Below are 19,065 nucleotides of genomic sequence, written 5' to 3' on the forward strand. Positions count from 1 at the left end.
GGAAACAGACTCACACAGAAGATGAGGAACAAGGACGGAACTGGGTATTGACCATAAATGTCTTCTGAGTTCTGAATCCAGGGCCACATTCACACTACAAAACATCATCTTGGGCAAATGCTTGGCCCTTGGGAAACGGAGCTCTCTCACACTCTCTCCAGGCTACATGTAGGCCAGGGATCCGGAGACAGTGTGGCATTCCATTGACATGGACTGTGCAGCTAAAGAAGGCTTTGGCAGGACCTGCGTTATTGCTTCACACAAGAAAACAAACTGCAAAGTACCTTTGCCAGACCCCTATTTCTCTGGGTCGGGGTAGAGTAGAGGAGAAGGGGCTGGAAAATCGTGAGTAGGAAAGTGCCAGTTTCACATTTGTTACTGACATTTCGTTGTTGTTATTGTTGTTGTTGTTATGGAGATCTCCGAGTCTCAAAGTCCCCTCTCTGAACTTGAGTGAACTTTATGAGAATAAGCAATACACGCTTAGATTAATACCCTACGATAAAGACCGGCTGTAGTGTTGCCTTTTACCTCCGAGCACTTAAGTCAGCCCTGGCAGATAAACATTTGAAAGGCATCCTGGGGCAGTCTAGCTGCACAAACCGTACAGAACAAGGAGAAACACAGAAGTCACTCTTAAACATTCATGCATTTTAACAACAAGCAGCGGAGGGACAGAAACAGGCCGCATAAAAGCTAGCTGCTGCTGTGAGCCACAGCACAAATACCATTCAACTCCACAAAAGAGAACTGACAGCGAAAGAGGGAGCCAGTCTGAACCAAATGTTTCAAAACTCCCTTCTGTATAACTACCTTTGTAACACGGCAGCATACACAGAAGTTATTTGCCTTATTAGTACAAATGCAAATTTTATTTAAAAAAAAAACACTGTGGTTAAGGTTATAATACTGCACGTACCATTTTTTCAAAGTTTACTAGATTGTCAATGAACGTCTTGTTCCCCTCATGAGTAAATGTCATATCTGTAAAGAAATAAAAGCCACATTCTAGTCACTAACGGAAATATGTCATACTAAGAAAGTACAATAGCACCATTAGCATATGCGGTGGATTTGCATGACACTGCAGTCGAAAAAGCTGATAATAGTTTCTTTTATGTTAGGTGTTTAACTTTCCAAATCACTTTACCTGAGGTTAGTAAAATCTCTAATGTAAACCCTTTTCACTCACAAGGCTTTAAAGGCTTTTCATACCATTACCTTCCTACCTACCACCCCTTTTAGGAGACTGAGGCCCAAGAGCAGGAGTCAAAGGAGGTGGGAAGATAGTCTTCTTGACAGAGAGCCTTCTCAGAGGGCGTCCTGTGTTCCTCTTCACCCCTCAAGCACTCCCCCCCACCCCCGGCATGGGTGTGACTATAGATTACCTTTAATAAGCAAGGGCATGAACGGGATGAGAGGGGGCTCCAGTTTAGCCGCTGTCAGTCTGTAGGCCCTGTGGTTTCTGGAAGGATCCTTGGGGGAAGCAAAGTGTTGCTGGTCAGTGATGAGTGATACATTACCACCCCTCCCCCTGCCATCCCACAGTTGTGTATTTTGGGATGAAGCAGAGCTATGGAAGAAAGACAGATTCAAATAGGTTTGATCTGTTTTTTAAAACAGCTTCACAAACTTATGCTGTTTCTGTTCTCATTTGAAGGCTCCTACAGGAGCTAAGAGAGGGTGTCCCTCCGCATGCAAAAATGGACTGTGTAAAACAAATCTCAGCAGATTCCCCTGCTCCCTGAAGGCCCCCCTGCTTCCTGAAGGCTGGCTCCCAGCCCATCCCCTACCTGGTGTAGCCAGTCCTAACTTGCCCTACGAACCATCCCCTGCCTCCTGACAAGACCCATTCACCACTTTCCTGTCTGGTGACACCTCCCAGACAGCAGGGAGACATAATTTTGGCAAGCCAAGAGACATAGCTTCCAACCCGTAGCCACCTGAGCTGTGTCAGGTAGGGGACCCTATTATAGTGCTTTTCTAAGTTACACAAATTGACCTTATGTGGGACATAAGTCCTCTTTGAGTTACTTCCCGAGGGTGCCATTCATTAGTCAGACATGCTTGTTTTAGCAGCACTAAAAGGGATCATAAACTTCTTAAAGTCATACAAGGACAGATAACGTTTCTGCAGCGCGAACTTCAGCTAATCAGAAATTGGATTAATGCGGACAGTGAACGGAATAAAGAAACTGCTGTCACTTACCATTAAGCTCTCGAACTCTGCATAGAACTTCTTAAACTTGCTTGGCAGCTTCTGTTAATGAAATGAAAATGACACACGCACCTGTCAGATTCTATATCTAGATATGGATTCCGTGCTACCATTTCAAAGCGAAATGCGTTTCTTCTGGCTCCTAATCAAACACCTCTGAGCCAGGCTGAACTATCACGCACCCTGGCACTTGGGAATAATCTCTGGACTATAGAGAACTTGTCTTTGAAAACTCTTAGTGTAGCTGAACTCCAAGAAGCTAGGAACGCTTTGGCCTTACTGCTTTTTATAATATATTCCTGCCTGGATGATTCATAATCAGGACTGCCTGCATTCCTGAGACTCTAAGTGGCCAGGACCCCCTCTCCCCAAGTCCTTGTTTCTATTAACTCTTTGATTCCCCCAGTTAGACATTTAGACTGGAGAATATTAAGATTAAAGACCCTTCCTCCTTTACAGAGAAAGTTGTAAGAGAAAAAAGCCCCCCCCCCTTTTTTTAACTGGTATTTCCTCAGTGCCTAACAGTGCTGAGGAAGAGAGGGACTCAGTTGCCTTTGAATAGTTACAACCTGTGTATTGCCCATGGGAGGAGCTATTCTCCCAGACTTCGAGGCCCTAAGCCCCGCTGCTCACCCCTGGCTCCTTTGGCTCATACCCTCTGCTCGCTTTTGTCACTTCCCTTATATGCTCCATGCTGCTTCTCCGAGCGAGCACTTCTGCATGATTTCTCTGCCTGGCTCTAATGGAAAACAGGAGAGTTCTACCAAGATGTGGCTTCTCATGTCTATATGGGTTGGTTCCTGGCGGCGCCACTCAGTGCACCTGCCAAGGGAGGCCAGGAGATCAGAATGGGATTCCTTCCAACCCGGTGCTTCCCACTTTACCGAGGGTTGCTTTCGCAGAGCTGAACTCTCTACTGACAAAGCCAGATGGACCAGAGGGATGTGTTTCCCATCCTGAGACTAGGAAAACATCAGCAGAAAGGAGACCTAGAAATCCCCAGCAGCCCTGACCTGCCCAGTGAGGTCCACCTTCCACAACTGCTCCACCAACCAGCCCTCTGCAGTCCTCAGGAAAACTCCTGCTTGTTCTCCGGTGTGTGGCTCAGACTGTCACGTCCCCATTAAATCACCTGCCAACTCCTTTTCTGTTTCTGGAAGCCAGTGCCTTGCACATCCCCCATATCCCTGAGTGCCCGTTTTCAAGGCTGCGGAGGACCTCAGATTTTCTCTCAGAAGATGCATTCAAGGCTGAAAGCTTCGGTGGGTAGTAAATACAGTCCATTAAAAAAAAAAAACATAGACCTTTCTGGATCTGAGCATGGCAACACACACCTTTAATCCAAGTACTCTGGAGGCAGAGACAGGAGTTCCAGGCCAGCCTAGTCCATGATGTGTTCGAGGCTGCATAGCCAGGACTACATATTGAAGAGGCATGTTAGGATTAGACTCACATTCATTGACACAGTCCATTTTGGAGTCACACCTCTGTCACCTTAGCTCGCTCTTAACTTGGTCAGCTTCTCAGACAGAGGCAACAGGCAACATGGTAATGACCCTTTTTGTGGCTCTCAAGGCTGTTCTCTATCTCCATACTGTTTCAAAAGGAGTATCTTGGCAGGGGTCGCTAGTCAGTCCAGGGGGTGGCTTGGGACGTCAGCAGGCATTTTTGTTGCCGAGACCCCGTGGAGGTTGGAGGAGGGCAACAGGAAGTGCTATTGAGATGCAGTAGGTGTGGCCAGAGAGGGCAGCTTGGCATCCTACAAGCAGGCAGTCCTCCACAGGGATCCATCCTCCTAACTGTCAATAGAGCCGAGCCAGCACTCAGCCTCCATCTCAGATGGGAGTTGCTCTCCTGCTTTGGGCCTTTTTCCATACCATAGGCTCCTCCGTTGCTCACTGGCTGTTTTATGGTTGTCCTACAGTCCCCCGAGATCACGCACCATCCCTTAGGCAACTCATGTGGCTATTCTGGTGCTCACCGAAGCTGTGTGAGAAGCCCTGGGAGGCTTTCATCGAACACAGGGGAATAACCTAAGTCAAAGATGCTCACGAGCGAAAGCTCTCCTTACAGAATTACACAGTCACGCTTCGCCTCAAAAGAGAAAGGAAGGTTTAATTACAAAAGGCTGATCTATCCTGTTGAGGTTACAGAAGTAGAAGTCCACAGACGCACTCTTACACCTGTAAGAGTGAAGGACTGGCCAATTAGCTGCCTCTTTTTGCTGACAGTAAAGTAGCTGGCTGCACCCTCCCTAAGGCTCTCCGAGGCAGCCCAAAGGGCTCAGGTAGCGCTCCATCTCACTGCCTGGTTGCTGTGACGTCGAACCTACAGCTGGCCTCCATGGGCCCTCAAAAAACTTCAGAACTTTTTCTTTTTCCCCAACCAATGCATTTGGACTCCGTGTGAAGGATTAGGAGCCAGAGACAGACTGGGGAATGCAGACTACCAAGAGTGAGCCCCGGGTCTCTAGAGAGTCCAGGTAGCTTGGGCAGTGAGTCAGGGGCACTGCACAATGGCCTCATTGCTTGCTGTTGGCACACCAGCTCTGTTCTTTCGCCGGCTGGAAGGCAGCTGCGCGGCTCGCGGGCCTCACCAGTTCCCTCATGCCTATATTCAGGGGATGAACTGCTGTGTGCTGCATCTGCCTGGAATTTTAAGAGAAACTCAAGACAGAAGGGCTTGCAAGGGCTTGCCCTATAAACAATGGAAAGATTTAGCAGAGTCTGGGGAAGAAAATAGTTTCAAGAAGGAAATGAGTAGGAAAATAGCTTCACGGGGAATGTGGACACAAATGGCTGCTGGTAAGCACCGGGCAAAAGTGGGTCTCAGACATTCGTTGGCCCCCTTTTCTGCACTCCTTCTCGAACATGCTTGGGTGTATTTATCAAGAGTCTATTTTTGTGAGTATGTTCTATTAGACTTCAGTATTTCTTCAGTCATGTCACGTATGAGGGGATAAGCACATTCTGAGTACTAGGCTAATGACAAATGAAGGTGCTTTTGAACTGTCAATGGTTCACTCTTCCTATTTGTTACAGGAATTCGCAACACACCTGGGTAACTTTAGCCCCAAAGACGACAGTCCGTGCCAACTGTTGCTCCTCTCTGGAGGGAGGAGTTGCCAGGTGCTTATGGGACATCTGGTACCCTGCCGCTCCCAACAGTTGGCCTCTGGGCTGTTTCTCCCAGAGGCAAAATGACTACTTGGATAAAATGGATTTGGACCCTCTTTCAGTCATAGGTACGGCTCAGTGCAAAGCCAACAAGCAGGCATTTCGGAGACAATTGAACCTCTGAGCAAAGTGACTTTTGCAACCACCAGAGCGATGCTAGTCCATCATGGCATGTGTAAAGATCCGGATTTAGGATTATTTACATTGGAGAGGTGGGAAAGCTTGGGTTCCCTGCCCCTCCCCTTCCTTCCCCCACCTGGACAGTATCTTTTAAAACTCCCACTCTGAGGTAATTAGAAAAAGGAGACAGTCATCTCCCTCCCAGCATCCCACCTTTCTCATCGTCACACCAGTGTGAGTGCTAGTTCTATAGGATAGCTCGTGCGTGAGCCTCCGTTGTTATCTCCGAGGCGAAAGTCACAGCTGGATCCTAGCAGCACCTTACCTCCCACGTCAGTGCCAGGCGGCTCACGGCAACGTTGCTGAGGCCCATGACGATGGCGAAAAAGGAATTCAGATTTTTGTACTCCTTGCAGCTGAAATAAAGGGGGCACGTGTTTAAGTATAATGCCACTTTGGAGCAAGATTAAAAAAAAAAAATTGGAGCTCCATTTTCTGAGAGTCATTAATATTCATCAGGACTCGTTTACATGAACTGGCAGTGACAGATTTAACACACTGTTGGAGTTCTGCTTGGGTAGCCATGCCCTGCCAATCGACAGCCCACTATAGTTCTAGAAAGTTGGCAGTTTTGGCCACTGAGGTTCCGGTTTTGAGAAGCAATTTAAATTCACCTCCCCTGAGGGTTATTATTATAATTTTATATTTGCTAAAGGCTGGAAGAGGATGGGGAGACACATCCCATGGGATTGGAAAAGGGAAGGCAAAATGGTGGAGAATTTGAGACCTGGAGGTGGGTGCTCTGACATGGCAGGCAGGAAGGCGTTAAGGATGTCACAATGCCTAGGCCACCCTGGCTTCTGTATGCTATATTGGCGAAATGGAAGTGTTGAAAAGTATCAGCTTACAGGTGGTGGTCCCTGTGGGCTGGGCACTTGTTCTTCAGGAGTTTGAGGTTGGGAAATAATTTATCACGTCAATAACAAAATAACCTCGCTTTCCGTTTTAATGGCATCGGTGAGGTTGATTAATTTTGAGTCTGTGTTTGTGCTCCTATGAGTCTTTATGAATTTATATTTGGGATGAAGTATGTGGATCAAGCCTAGAAATTCTCATCAGAGTAGTGATGCTATCCCAAGTACTTGGCGTACCCGATGGCAAACCACCACAACCACACACCCTAAGTTCTTCATACCAGGCCCCTAGAAAGGGTAAGCATTCACCTCGCGATAAACACAATTGCTTCACCACATATCAGTACGGTTATCTAAGCTGACTGGCATTATAAATAAATAACGGTTAAAGAAACATTTTTGTAGATGGCTCATCAGGTGGTTGCCTTGGCTGCTCATAATCAGCTCAAACAGTAGCAGTGGGCACCTCTGCGCAGGTCTGTGGAGGAGGAGAAATGCACACTGGAAGAGCTATGGTGGGTCAGGCTCCACGTGAGCAGGCAAGGATGTGGTAGGGCTGGGGTCGTGGTTCTCAGGTCAAGGGCTAGCTTCGCCACACACCTATGCTGGCCTTTGCCTGGTGTAAGTGACTTTGAGAGCATAAATCCAGAGCCACAGCCCTGCTCCGTTACCAACTCTGCTTGTCATAATTCAAGGCAGGTCAGGAGAGGACCGACTGCTTGCCCTAGTTCCTTCTCCTGTGAACCCTAGATAAAAACACCTACCCTGGTTTTGAGCCTCAATTTTGCTAAGCTCCAGACAGGGCCAAGAACATAAAGCAGACGCTGCAGCTCTCAAAGGACAGCAAGCAGCATGGAGGCTATTGCCTACAGCACTGCTTCTCAACCTTCCTGATGCTGCGGCCCTTTAATATAGTTTCCCATGTTGTGGTGACCCCGACCATACAATTATTTTGTTGCTACCTCACAACTGTAATTTCGCTATAGTTACAAATTGTAATGCAAATATCGGATATGCAGGATAGCTGACACGTGACCCCTGAAGGGGTCAAGGCCCACAGGTCGAGAACCCCCGACCTACAGGTTTCTGTTTCGTCCTCACAGACGCAGGGTGAAGAAGGACTACAGTCTTTACTAACTGGGCTGAGTAAACAGGTTCACCGTGGGACAGTAGGCTCAGCACGGGGCTGAACATGGTTAATTAATCAGCTGACCTCTAGGGAGGGCCAAGTCCACCTTTATAATCAGCAGGAGCCAGGAGGAAGAGGGGGGAATTACAAAGGCAGAAACATTAAAATATATATATATATATATCCAGGGTGTTTTGAGAAGCGCATCTATGTTGCCTCCCTAAAATAACAGGCAGGGCCCCTCTTCCCTCCTTGCTGCGCTTGGCCGTAGCAGGCCGAGGTGAAGGGAGAACAGGCTCCCTGAGATGGCAAAGCACAGCCAGTCATGCTTTCCGTAATCCAGTCACTCTGAACACATGCAGGCATTTTGCTCAGTGCGCAGAGGCCATTCTTGCTGCTAGGCCAAGTGTCCGCACTGGGCTAGACCTCTCTTCAGATAGTCAGCCTTCCCAAAGAAAGAGCGAGCAGCACGTGCATCCAGAGGCTCTGGTGTTCTATTGTACCCTCACATTTCTGGCAAAACAACTCAAGGCATTTGGCAAGCCGGCTTCTCTGAAACACCAAGCAGCTTTCCCTTCTTTGTTTAGCTCTGGAAATCAAGACTCTGTGCAGGATCTGAACTGTTTGGCTCAAGAAAATTGCCTGGCTGGGGTGACTTGTTCTCCCAACCTTCCTGGGCTCGGGCTGTGCGTTTTAGAACGGGAAGGAGCCTCACAGCACAGGCCACATTTAGCTGTTTTATTTTTAGCACGGTGGTGATACCAAAAACATGGAAGTAAACAGGAGGTTGTCAAGCATATCTAAATAGCAGGAGAAGATTAAATTCATGTCAGGGAGAAACCTAACTGGCCCCTGCAGTAAATAAATTGTTTCCCAAGAAGCGCTTTTAAACAGAATATTTATAAGATGTTTGCTTTCTCTGCTGTGCGTGGAGATGATTTCCTAGTGCCAGGTTCGCTGGCCCTTATGCAGTTTACTGATTTTATTCTGGCTGAGTTGGATGAACTGTACTTTCTAGCATGTTCTATTGCCCTCTACCGGTGAGAACGTGTCATGTGGGAAACAGGCTTCAGGAGCCTTACAAACCCAAGTCTCTAAAGGAACTTTTGTTTACTTAAGGCGTTCTCGGGGGTGGGGAGATCTGAAAAGTTCAGAGCAAAATCCCCTTTTGACTCCAGCATCAGCACGAAATGTCATTTATATATTGATGTTAACGGTTAAAAAGCTAGAAGATTCTTCTCTCCCAAGAATTCAGCTCCAGGTGGTCCTTCCACCCTGCTTTTCTTTTAAGGTGTGTTCAGAGACTTTCTTCTTTTCATTCCTAAGTTTGAGGTACTTACTGAGCTGCTATCTTGATAAATTTTTTCAAAAGCTGAACGCGCTTGCTGAGCTGGGAACAAAGGCAGACCTCAGTGACAACCCAAAACTGAATCTCATTAAATCTCCTCAGGAACAAATCCAAGTTTGCTGTGGTCTTTTTAAAATTATGCCTTCCAAATGTGTGGTAGATTAGCTCCAGCTAGAACAGAAAGGAAAACAATTTCACTTATTTGTTGGCTTTTAAATCAAAACGACAGCCTGGCTCCTCTGTTTGTCAAGAAGGTATTCTATCAAGCAGCAGATGTGAATTCAATCGCTAACCCGGATGTGACTTGTCATATAGATTTGAAGGGCCTTGGTGAGGCTTGTGGAATATATAAATATAAACTAGGTGTTATTGGCTTAATAGACTCTGGGAGACATAGCATAGCATCACAGAGATTTTTTTTTTTCTTTAATACTTAAGGGTTTTATAAGCTCGGCATGCACAAACCCCACCATGTGGCTCCCATATGGCAGCACACAGAAATGTGAGTTGAGTGTGGCCAGCAGGCTCTGTCCAGGAGCCTATGGGGCCCACGAATGTTCCTCTCTGGGCACCTTACCTCGTGCACACAGTTGAAGAGCTCCCAGTCATAGGTTGTCATCTGGTACGCCAAGTCTTTGGAGCTCATCAGTTCAAAAGTGCCCACCGTCCCAGTGGTTGGGCCTTCCTGCTCTGGCAAGGGAGTCTGGGAATGATTGTGAAAAACTGGATCAGAACCCCAAAAGAGATGAGTGCTTAGGGCCAAACGCTTTCAGGAGTTTTTGATGGGAAAGGGTTTGGGGGATATGTCAGGTGTACGTTGAGAGGTTGTTTTTGAGGTTAAAAGTGCCTTTGCTGGTTGTTGTGTTTGCTTCAAGGCCGTCTTTTGTCATTATCATCATCACACAGGCATCAATCATCACCTTTGTCATCGCCAGTTCAACTGTGGGCTGTGCCAAAGAAGACTGGCAAAGGATGGCCTGGGGAAGGGTCTTCTGTGCTGGGGGCTTGCGTGTACCTGGAAACTCTTCCTTTTCCATGGCGAAGATGGAAAATGCTCTTGGATACTGTCCTTTTGGGTTTCCATAGAAATTGTTATAAAGCCAAATACTAGCAGGGGAATTTGAGTTTCTACCCACGGCACTACATAACTGGGGTGGTGACTGAGGTCAAGTTGCCTCAGCCATGTCTTCATACACCACCTAAAGGGGTGAAGTGGTAGAGAGTGCTGTGGGTTGAGTCTGAACAGGATTTTTAAGTCCTCAGCCCCCTGAGAGCTACTGGGCTGAGAATGTTATTCACGTGTTTGGAGCAAGACTAGATGCTTGCTGCTCTGACCAAGATTTTTGGTCAAGAGTTTTCATTTGGTTTGCTTCTCTTCTTTTGTATTCTAAGAGACGCTGTAAAGTGTTTTACTTTGTAAGAGGAGTGACAGGTGAAAGAGTGTGTAATACTTTAATCCTTATCTGTAAGAGTAGGAATGGACATATAGACAATCATACTTACACACAAACACACACACTCATATATATGGTGATGAAAATAATATTTGCTAATATGATGCTAACATTGATAATAACATCAATATTCATGTCACAGGGCTAGAGATGAGCACATTCCTTGCACGTACAAGGCTCAGTGCTCCAGGTCCAGCATTAATAAGGAAAAGGGCGCGTGTATGAAATACTAATATTATCAGGTTTCAACAGCATCTGCATGACCACTGTATTCAGCACGTGCCCTCTGTGCTCCAGACACCAAAGAATTGACATGGTGTAGGTGGTTCCTGCGTTGGCGAGTTCAGCCTGTGAGGGAGCAGTCAAGTTCGTAGTGTGATAGAATTAGCCTCCATCAACACGTGCTGTGCTGCTGTGGGCACAGCCACTTGCTGGACTTCATTTGCATACCTGGAGACAGAGCATCAACAGGTGCGTGGACCAGCAGGTGGAGGCACCTGAATGGTCCTTTTGAAATATGCTGCATATTCGCAGTCGATGTGTGACGGAGTATGAAAAGAAGCTGTGAACAGGCGGTGAAAAAAAGCTTTTCTCAGGATGGTTCACTGTCATGATGGATAGCAAGGGTGGCTCAAAAGTGGAGAAGCTGCCAGGAGAGTTTCTTTGCAGGAACAGATTGCAGAGAGGGAGCAAATAACAGCTTTTAAAGAGCGTGTGAGTATCAGATTAGGAGTACCAGGTTGGGGTTTTTGTCACAGGACAGAGAAAAGATCATGTTGGTGCCAGCTTTGGAAAACAGCAGGCTGAACATAAACCCCACGGTAGTAACACATACTTGGAATGATCCCCTAATCTTAGGATGGTCTGGCACCAGCTGCAGTGAATCAGGGTTATACCACCTAAGTTGGCAACTTAGGGTGTTAATACTAAGGCTTGTTAGGAGAATAAAATGGGAACGATTTAAGTGCAGCATGTAAACCCGGCCCTCGGCACAGGGAGCTGGGTCACTTTCCGAAGGGCTACACTGCTACAGACGCATTGAGAAGTGTGGCTGGTGCAACAGTCTAAGAGCTGGATGAGAGCACAGACAACAAGGCAGAAGGCAACAATTCCAAACAGACCTGGCGCTGACGGGCAAGCAGCTTACGGCGCAGCTGAGGATGGTTTCAGCCCAGGGTGGGTCTTCAGAACAGTAGGTGAAGCTTTTACATTCCAGGTCTTAGGACAGACAGCTGTCCGTGTTCTCCCTTCCTCCGATAGCCACTGCTGTGCGCATGGCCTCTCTGCTCTGCTCTGCAATGGTTCCCACTCCAGTCACTGAGTCTGTTCACTTCTTTGGCTGAAGATGGAGTTATCCACCCATCTGCATCTCTAGCACTTCCCTTGAGGTGTTAGAGTGTCTCATAGATAGGACCAATTAAGCTAACAATGCCTATGGAGATTTCAACATTAAGGATGATGGGAAGCCCTTTCAGTAATGGGTGTTGGGTTGCCATGCCTACATCCCGTCGGGGGTACAAGAAATCCCCGTAGAATCTCCGTCTTCACTTGAGTGGGAGTCCCAGACTACCTCATGCTTCTTCCACAAGCAGCAGGAGTGCCTTTCTCGGAAATGGGGGACTTATTTGCTGAGCCTGGACCCCACAGGTAACACTTCCTTGGGCCGTTTTCTTGTGGAGATGCCCCATTGGCGAGGCACTGCAGACCTTATGTAGGATCTGCATGGCTCAGGTGTCTAAGAACTGACAACCCCCCATCTCTGGACCCCTGTGGTTCCCCACTCAACCTTACTGAGAAATGACATGTTTGCTAATGCTGGGGAAAGGTGATTGGAAGAACAGCCTCACTGTGGTCCTAGCCCAGTGTGTTAACACATAGAAAGGGGGGTACTAACTGTCAGTGACATTGATGGCTAAGCAACCTCCACCCCAAAGCGTCCCTCTTTGCTTGCACTGCACCCCCGCCTCTGGAGTGGAGCTTGTCATAGCGGGTCCTCTCTGATGACACACTGGTCATCACGAGGTCCTTGCGAAAGATGGTCTGTGAAGGGCTCGTCTTCGAGCCTATCCCGCAGCCAGAAACATCCACAGACCACGGGCTGAGGTGGCAGACACTAAATAAAAGTCTTAGGAACCAGTGAGTGCATAATAGGAGAGCCGAATTACAGTACACTGCAGCTTTGTTGTAACTGGCTCTGTGCTAACATTTATACTCAAATAAAACGTCAGGAAGAGTAGAGCTCCCAAAGGCAAGCCTTTGCGCAGTGGGATCAACGCTGGCACTCGACTAGTTTTAGACAACACATTGAACACTAAAATTCACTTTCCTCGGGACTGCTTGGCTTACTCTCTTCCTCATTCGCTGTCAGCGTCATACGGGGACAGATACTCCGGGGAACTTGTCATGCGAAGCCAACACTTGGAAAGTGTCTGCTGATAGATCTGAAGGGGTCAGACCATACCCTACACTGCCCTTGCCCTCCGGACCACTCTTTCTAGAAAGATGGTCCTCACAGGGACACAAGTCTGGGAAGGAGCTTCTGGTAAGGTCTGCCCTCTCTGAGCACAGGGAGGTACACAGCACCCCCAGCCGAGAGGCTCTTGTCTTGGGTCCTTGCTGCCAAGCGAATTCCTTCCAACCACTCAGGCCTTAAAATGGAAGATAAGCAAGCGCCCAGAACTTGGAAGGCCGCAGGACTGTGTGCAATAAACAGAAGCTTAAAAAGTTAGTGACTGGCCCCGGGGAGCTAGCGGCAGTCCACGTGCCTGACTATCTGCCCCCTGGCTCAGCACAGCAGCAGCCAAGAACCAGCTGGCAAGAGAGGCTCCGGTGCCCTGTGTGGTAAACATTTCACCCAGCACCTTTAATGGAACATCAGCAGAACCGGCTGCTTAAGGCATTGGTTTCCAGGACAGGGTAGCTGGACTCACAGCAGTTTTTATAAATTATCTGAGTATGCATGATGGGTGTGTGTGTGGCGGGGGAGAGGATGGTACACAGCTGCCATTCTAGCACACAGGATAGATACTCAGGAAGAAAGATTAAGACCTAAGGGCCAGCGTGAGCCACAAAGCTAGACCACATTCAGACAAACAAACAAATGAACAAAAACCCATGGCCTTCCTTGATGTAGAAGCCAGGGTCCTGGTGAGGGAAAACACCAAGATCCTGTTGATGCAGTGCTGGGTGGGAGCCCAGGGGCTCATGTCTCTCATACACATGTTCTCTCTCTCTCTCCTACAAGGGAAGCCCATGTGACCAGAGACAGAAGAAACTGGATTTATGGAACTAAAGCTGGTCCTGGTGGCTCCTAAGATCCTTCAGTAGCCTTTAGAAGCTAGCCAAATTCATGCTTAATTTTTATAGGATAAACAGAAGTGAATGTGCTTTTCTTCACAGAAGTTCTGTGTCTGGGGACAAGTGTTCTGACCTCTGGCATCCCTACGATGGTCCAGAGAGTATGCTCAGGGAAGAGCCCTCTAGACCTGGTGGTGCCCCTGCCACCTGTCCTCGGGAGTTCTCTAAGACCGATGCTTCCCTTAACCGTGATGATTTCCCTCCTGGTCTGCGCGTTCCGATTCTGAACATTAATACCGAATGTGAAGACATTTCAATGAAATGAATCACACCCAAGACTCTGAGAGCTGAGCTGTGTCCCCGGGGCCGTGTGGCCCTGATAATTTCCACAGAAGGTTGTCTAAAAGCCTGGAGCGTCTCCAGCGAGCACCCGAGGCTTTCCCGTTGGATGGCAGCGTGGAATGAGCCACATGGCAGTCGGGAAGTGTCAGCAAGCAGCCTCAGTGTGGCTGTGAAATCAAGCTGCAGACAAGGTTTTCTGATTGCACACACTGCTCTGAGGAGGCCATTCACACTTACCAGTGAGTCGAATTGCTCTCGCGGGCAGGCAAACAGGCGTCCATTAATGGTGAGCGTCGTAAATACTGAAACGTCATTAGGTTTGAGCACCACCTTTTCTGGGAGCATAAAAAGCACGAGATTGCCTATTAAATCCTCTGAGATTTGCTGCACTGCCCTAATCATACCCATAAATTGCCAGCTCGGTGAATTACTGGGACACGCAATGTGACTGCATAAAACACAGGGGTGAAGGGATCCACTGAATTAAAAAAAAAACAAAAAACAAAAAAGACAGTGCTTTCAAATAGCCACAATGCTCGGGAGACCGTTAGGAATGAGTACACAGCAGAAGTGGAAACACCCAGATCTACACTGCAGCCATAATTATTTATAGAACCTGCACAGCCATTTACGTAGCAAGTTAGGTTTCTTGATGGTGACAATGCCTGCTGCTTTGGAGACAGAAAGATCATTGTTAGGAACCTTGTGGGGTTTGGGGGTCACTTTACAGAACTCACACAATTTTAATTGCCAAATAACTTTTTCCTTTAAAACTTGCTCCCAGTTTGGAAGGTAGCAGCATTAACTACTTTAAGTCTCTTTCTATAGTTTATGAGTTAGTTTATTGAATATATATTTAGCACTTACTATGTACCAGATACTAGGGACACATAAAGAAATGATATAGAGAGATAAAGCATATATTAAAAAATCTCAGTCAACACAGAGGGATAATGAATGAATGAATGAATGAATGAATGTGTGTGTGTGTGTGTGTGTGTGTGTTAGCTAGATGAGATAAGGGCCACAAAGTACAGTAGGGAAAGGAGTTACAAAGTATGTGTCAGGGGAGCAGTTAAGATTTTAGATGGGACACCAAGGGCAGGCTTCAATGGCACGCTGTCATTTAGGTGAAGACCCGGTGTACTGGGCACCTATGGAAGGATGTAATTAGTGAATCATAGAGGTCATCACGGGTCTGGAGCAACTGGCACAAAAATAGAAGGAGGGGTCTTGGGAATCCAGCATCCATTTAAAATTCAGTGGAAACATCCACCTTCATGTAAGGCAGAAATGCTTCCCTGCATCCTGAAAGGACCCTCAAATGGCTGTGAATTCCACATGCCATCACTGTGGAATTGATGGCATGGCTCCTTCCTGTACCCTGTCACTGCACTGTGGGTGGCCACTGCCCGAACCCCTGCCAGCACGGAGTGCAGGTGTTCCTTTACTTCCTAACTCCTCCATGCCTGGGAGGAGCTCATGGTCAGAGCGTCTAATTCTTCCTTGTCTATCATTGCTACATTCAAGTGGGCATATCATACAGGATGATACAAAAGGACATTTCGGGTAAATATAGTCAGGGAAGAGTAAAGGAATTGTAGTCCCAGTTTGGGGAGCAAAGAACTCCTCATGTTATTAGACCAGCTGGGCTCTGCTGGCTCCCCTGGTTAAGTAGGAAACTGTCATCACCTGAAAAGAATGAGCCCTCACCTTCCCCCACTTCAGTTTGTAGTCACCTGGAGCGCTAGCTTGTCAAATCCACGGCCCCTAAGGTGCACCTTTCTCAGGGATCTTAGGCCCAGAAAGTTTTCTTTAATGGTTTCCATGGAAAGAGCCCCAGGCTGACACATATGCTAGAGATGCAGACACGGCTGCCTCCCATAAATCACTCCTCACTCCCTTGCATGGGGTCCTATGAGATGGGGAATGTTAGATATTTGATAAGCCCACAATATTTCTGTCATCCCCCCGCCATCCGCCTTTGCCATCCTCTGGGGCAGCTGGTTTTGACTGGCCAGGACGGCTTATTTCACAAAAACCCAAAATGCGAATCCAGGCCATTACCTCCTCCGGAGTTCATTTTGACTATCATCAGGCCTTCCCCAGAGCCGAGCTTGTCGGCCACTGCGCTGATGACTTCCTTCACCGAGGCAGCTACGGGCACTCGAATGGTGGTATAGGTATGGTCCAGGCAGTAGACCTTAAACAAAACTGCAGAGACAGTTGGCAATGTGAGAAAATGGTCTGGGGCACTCAAAGAAAGGCAGAGGCTATGCACATTAGTTAGACAGCTGTGGTCAGGGCCTGAGCATACTCCCTGCTCGACGGAGGACCTGGGGTTGGGGCAGGCCTTGCTCTGGCCATCTGCAAGGTTCCACCACCTTCCCACCAGTTCTTCACAGAAGTGATAGTCTTGCCAACCAAGCCTTGAGAGAGCCCATGTCCTTTTAAGGGACAGTGACAGTCAGGGAGAGGCAGTGTCAGCGAGGTGCGCGCAAGCATCTCAGCTCTGTCCGGGTACCAGACTCTAGGAATGTAACTTAGGAGGAGACCAAGGGGCTCATCCAAGAGCAGCTTTTTTGGTGGGCTCAAGGCCATGGTTTCCGGGGGTGGGGCAGATTTTAGCCTGGCTATAAATCAGTCCACACGAGAGTATGCTCACCCTCATCGGAGCCGCGGATAGGCTGACGCTTCTGGGCCCTCTCGTCACCTGTGTTGAAGTGCTGCAAAAGCACTTTGGGCTGAAAAAGCAACAACCACAAGTGAGTAAGGGGGGGGGGCAACCAACACACCTGGCCACCAGAGAGATGCATCCGAGAAGCAATCAGAGCCACGGAATGAAGCAAACAGATTTTTTTGTGTGTACCCAGGAGACATCGCTTCAACCTACTGCAATCCAGGGCTCTGGACAGTCGCAGTGCTATAGGGGAAAGACGGTGCTGCACCCTGAAGACCCCTTACCTTCTTCTGGGGAGCCTTCGCGTCTTCTGAGCTACAGGAAGGAGAGAAAGCACACCGTTGAACACCACTGCTGCTGTTCTTGCAGACCGCTTTATTTGCATACTTCAGAGAAATTGTACAATCTCTCTGGACAGCAATGGGAGGCTCTCCACCCCCAACCCTGCCATTCTGATAGCAAGAGGCCAAAATGCATGGCAGCAGCAAAGCCACCAGCTCATGTCACAGGCAGATCCGGAGCAGACCCGAGGGTAAATGCCCTGGTTCCTGGCTTTCAAAGTCAATTTTATAACATACTCATGCTATAGTACATAATCTAATAGTTCATCCATGGCATGGGAAACCCCCAAATTTACTGCAAGGACAGGAATATTTGCAATGAACAGCCTTAGCAGCAGAGAGTGAATTTCCCATATAGGTAACTATTTTCAAATGTACTCAAATGCCCATGGGCTGTTTTGCTGCTGGGTTATCTAAAGGCCTCACGTGTCTAGAACTGGGTTTGTCAAAGGGCAGGTTCCCTCTCCATAGCCTGTCAGCACAGACAGCAATCAGGTCCTTCTGCTCACCCTGTCTCATTGCCACCCGTGCCTGGGGCCCATGACACAAATCAGAACATGCGGTTAGTGACAGACCAGTGCTAGCCATTTTTTATAGGCAAAGACTGTTTTTGGAAGATGTTCTGATCACAGGCAGGCACTTGCTTCATGAAAGCATCCCCCAAAGTAAAGCCTTACATTTGTTTGACGATCTTCTCCAGCTCTGGCAGCTGCTCCTTGAAGCCAGCCATCATCCGGGCGTCATCTGATACAGACACATAGAACTCCTGTAATCGGAAAAGGGCACAGGATCGTAAGAACCGAAAGGCGCACAGCTCTCTAGAGAGCAACGGAGACATACTCCTATGCCATGAACGCTGCTAGCACCTCCATGAAACATGGAAAGCAGGGGAGGAAGGAGGAAGGGAGAGCAGGAGGGAGTGGTTACACATTTACTAGTGAGAAAAGGTCCTGAAACACATAACAGTGATGAAATGGCCACCAATGAATTATATTTAAAAACGGCTAAAACAATAAAAAAAATATGTTCTTTACATCTTTCCACAACAAAAACTTAAAACAATAAACTTCGAGGGAACTGACTTATGGTGCTTTTGTGTGAAAGAACACAAAGCCTAATGTTTTGGAATAGGCCACTTTACAACCTGCATGTTCAAAGCATTTTTAAAATTCTTTCTCCCTTGCCCCCAGGGGATTTTAATATTTGTTTTTTTATATCACTTTAATTTACTTATCATCTGTCTGATATTCACTGTCAGTGTGGTTGTTAATGGTACAAACACAGACACGGCCCTCAACTGGGAGCCTGTGGTAACATCTCATCCAATGTGCCAGAGCCGCGCTAGCCAGGTAGCAACATCAGCACGTGTGCCCATGTCTCTCAGGCGAAATGGCCCCCGTGGGGCCATGACAACCGCAGCAGTCACAGGGAGGGGTCCAAGGCAGCACGCGGTCCCAAGCCATCCTCTTATTTTCAAAATCACTATTCCTTAAATGACTCCCCCCTCCAGCCACAGCCCACTTCTTTTGATGCCTCTTCAAAGGTGACAGAAGTCAAAAGGAGTCATAATTCCTTTGCAAAATTTATGTTAGAGCAAAGAGACTGAATTTTGAAACAGAGCCACACCATCTTCTCCCTGTGCAGGAGCGCTCTTGGCTGAGTTCTGGATGGAAGAGTGGCTGCAGTTGCTCCCCTTATCTTGGGAGAGTCATGTTCCACAGCATCCATTACCTATCATCAACTTGCAGTCTGGAAATACTACATGGAGAATTCCAGGAATAAATAATTCATAAATTTTATTACAGTATATTGTAGTATTTTCATATCGTCATTGCTGTTTACCTCCTAGTGTGCGGAACTGACAAATTTCATCCTGAATAGACATGTGTGGAAAAAAAATGTAATATACAGAACTTGGTTCTATTAGCAGTATAGGTCTCTACGAGGGGTTTTGGACTGTAACCATGGATACTGGATACTTCTTAATCCAGGGTCAAAAGCCAGGGCCCATGCCACAGAAAGAAGGGCAGCTGAGCTACAGGAAGT

The 19,065-nt window shown here is 47.6% G+C and overlaps 1 protein-coding gene across 4 annotated transcripts in view; it reads right to left on the bottom strand.

Moving 5' to 3' along the window:
- The window catches only part of Rapgef4 (Rap guanine nucleotide exchange factor 4), a 266,011-nt gene that overhangs the window by 13,565 nt on the left and 233,381 nt on the right, over positions 1–19,065 (bottom strand). For all 4 annotated transcript variants that reach the window (XM_060390453.1, XM_060390452.1, XM_060390454.1 and 1 more), the window contains 11 exons: positions 17,697–17,785; positions 16,963–16,993; positions 16,664–16,742; positions 16,066–16,212; positions 14,236–14,333; positions 9,483–9,608; positions 8,898–9,076; positions 5,840–5,930; positions 2,210–2,260; positions 1,389–1,476; positions 920–984 (listed from right to left, as the gene is read on the bottom strand). In XM_060390453.1, the coding sequence (XP_060246436.1) occupies positions 920–984; positions 1,389–1,476; positions 2,210–2,260; positions 5,840–5,930; positions 8,898–9,076; positions 9,483–9,608; positions 14,236–14,333; positions 16,066–16,212; positions 16,664–16,742; positions 16,963–16,993; positions 17,697–17,785 (1,044 nt within the window). The remainder of the gene's footprint in view (positions 1–919; positions 985–1,388; positions 1,477–2,209; positions 2,261–5,839; positions 5,931–8,897; positions 9,077–9,482; positions 9,609–14,235; positions 14,334–16,065; positions 16,213–16,663; positions 16,743–16,962; positions 16,994–17,696; positions 17,786–19,065) is intronic.

The sequence above is a fragment of the Meriones unguiculatus genome, chromosome 8 (assembly GCF_030254825.1).
Source record: "Meriones unguiculatus strain TT.TT164.6M chromosome 8, Bangor_MerUng_6.1, whole genome shotgun sequence".
NCBI lineage: Eukaryota > Metazoa > Chordata > Mammalia > Rodentia > Muridae > Meriones > Meriones unguiculatus.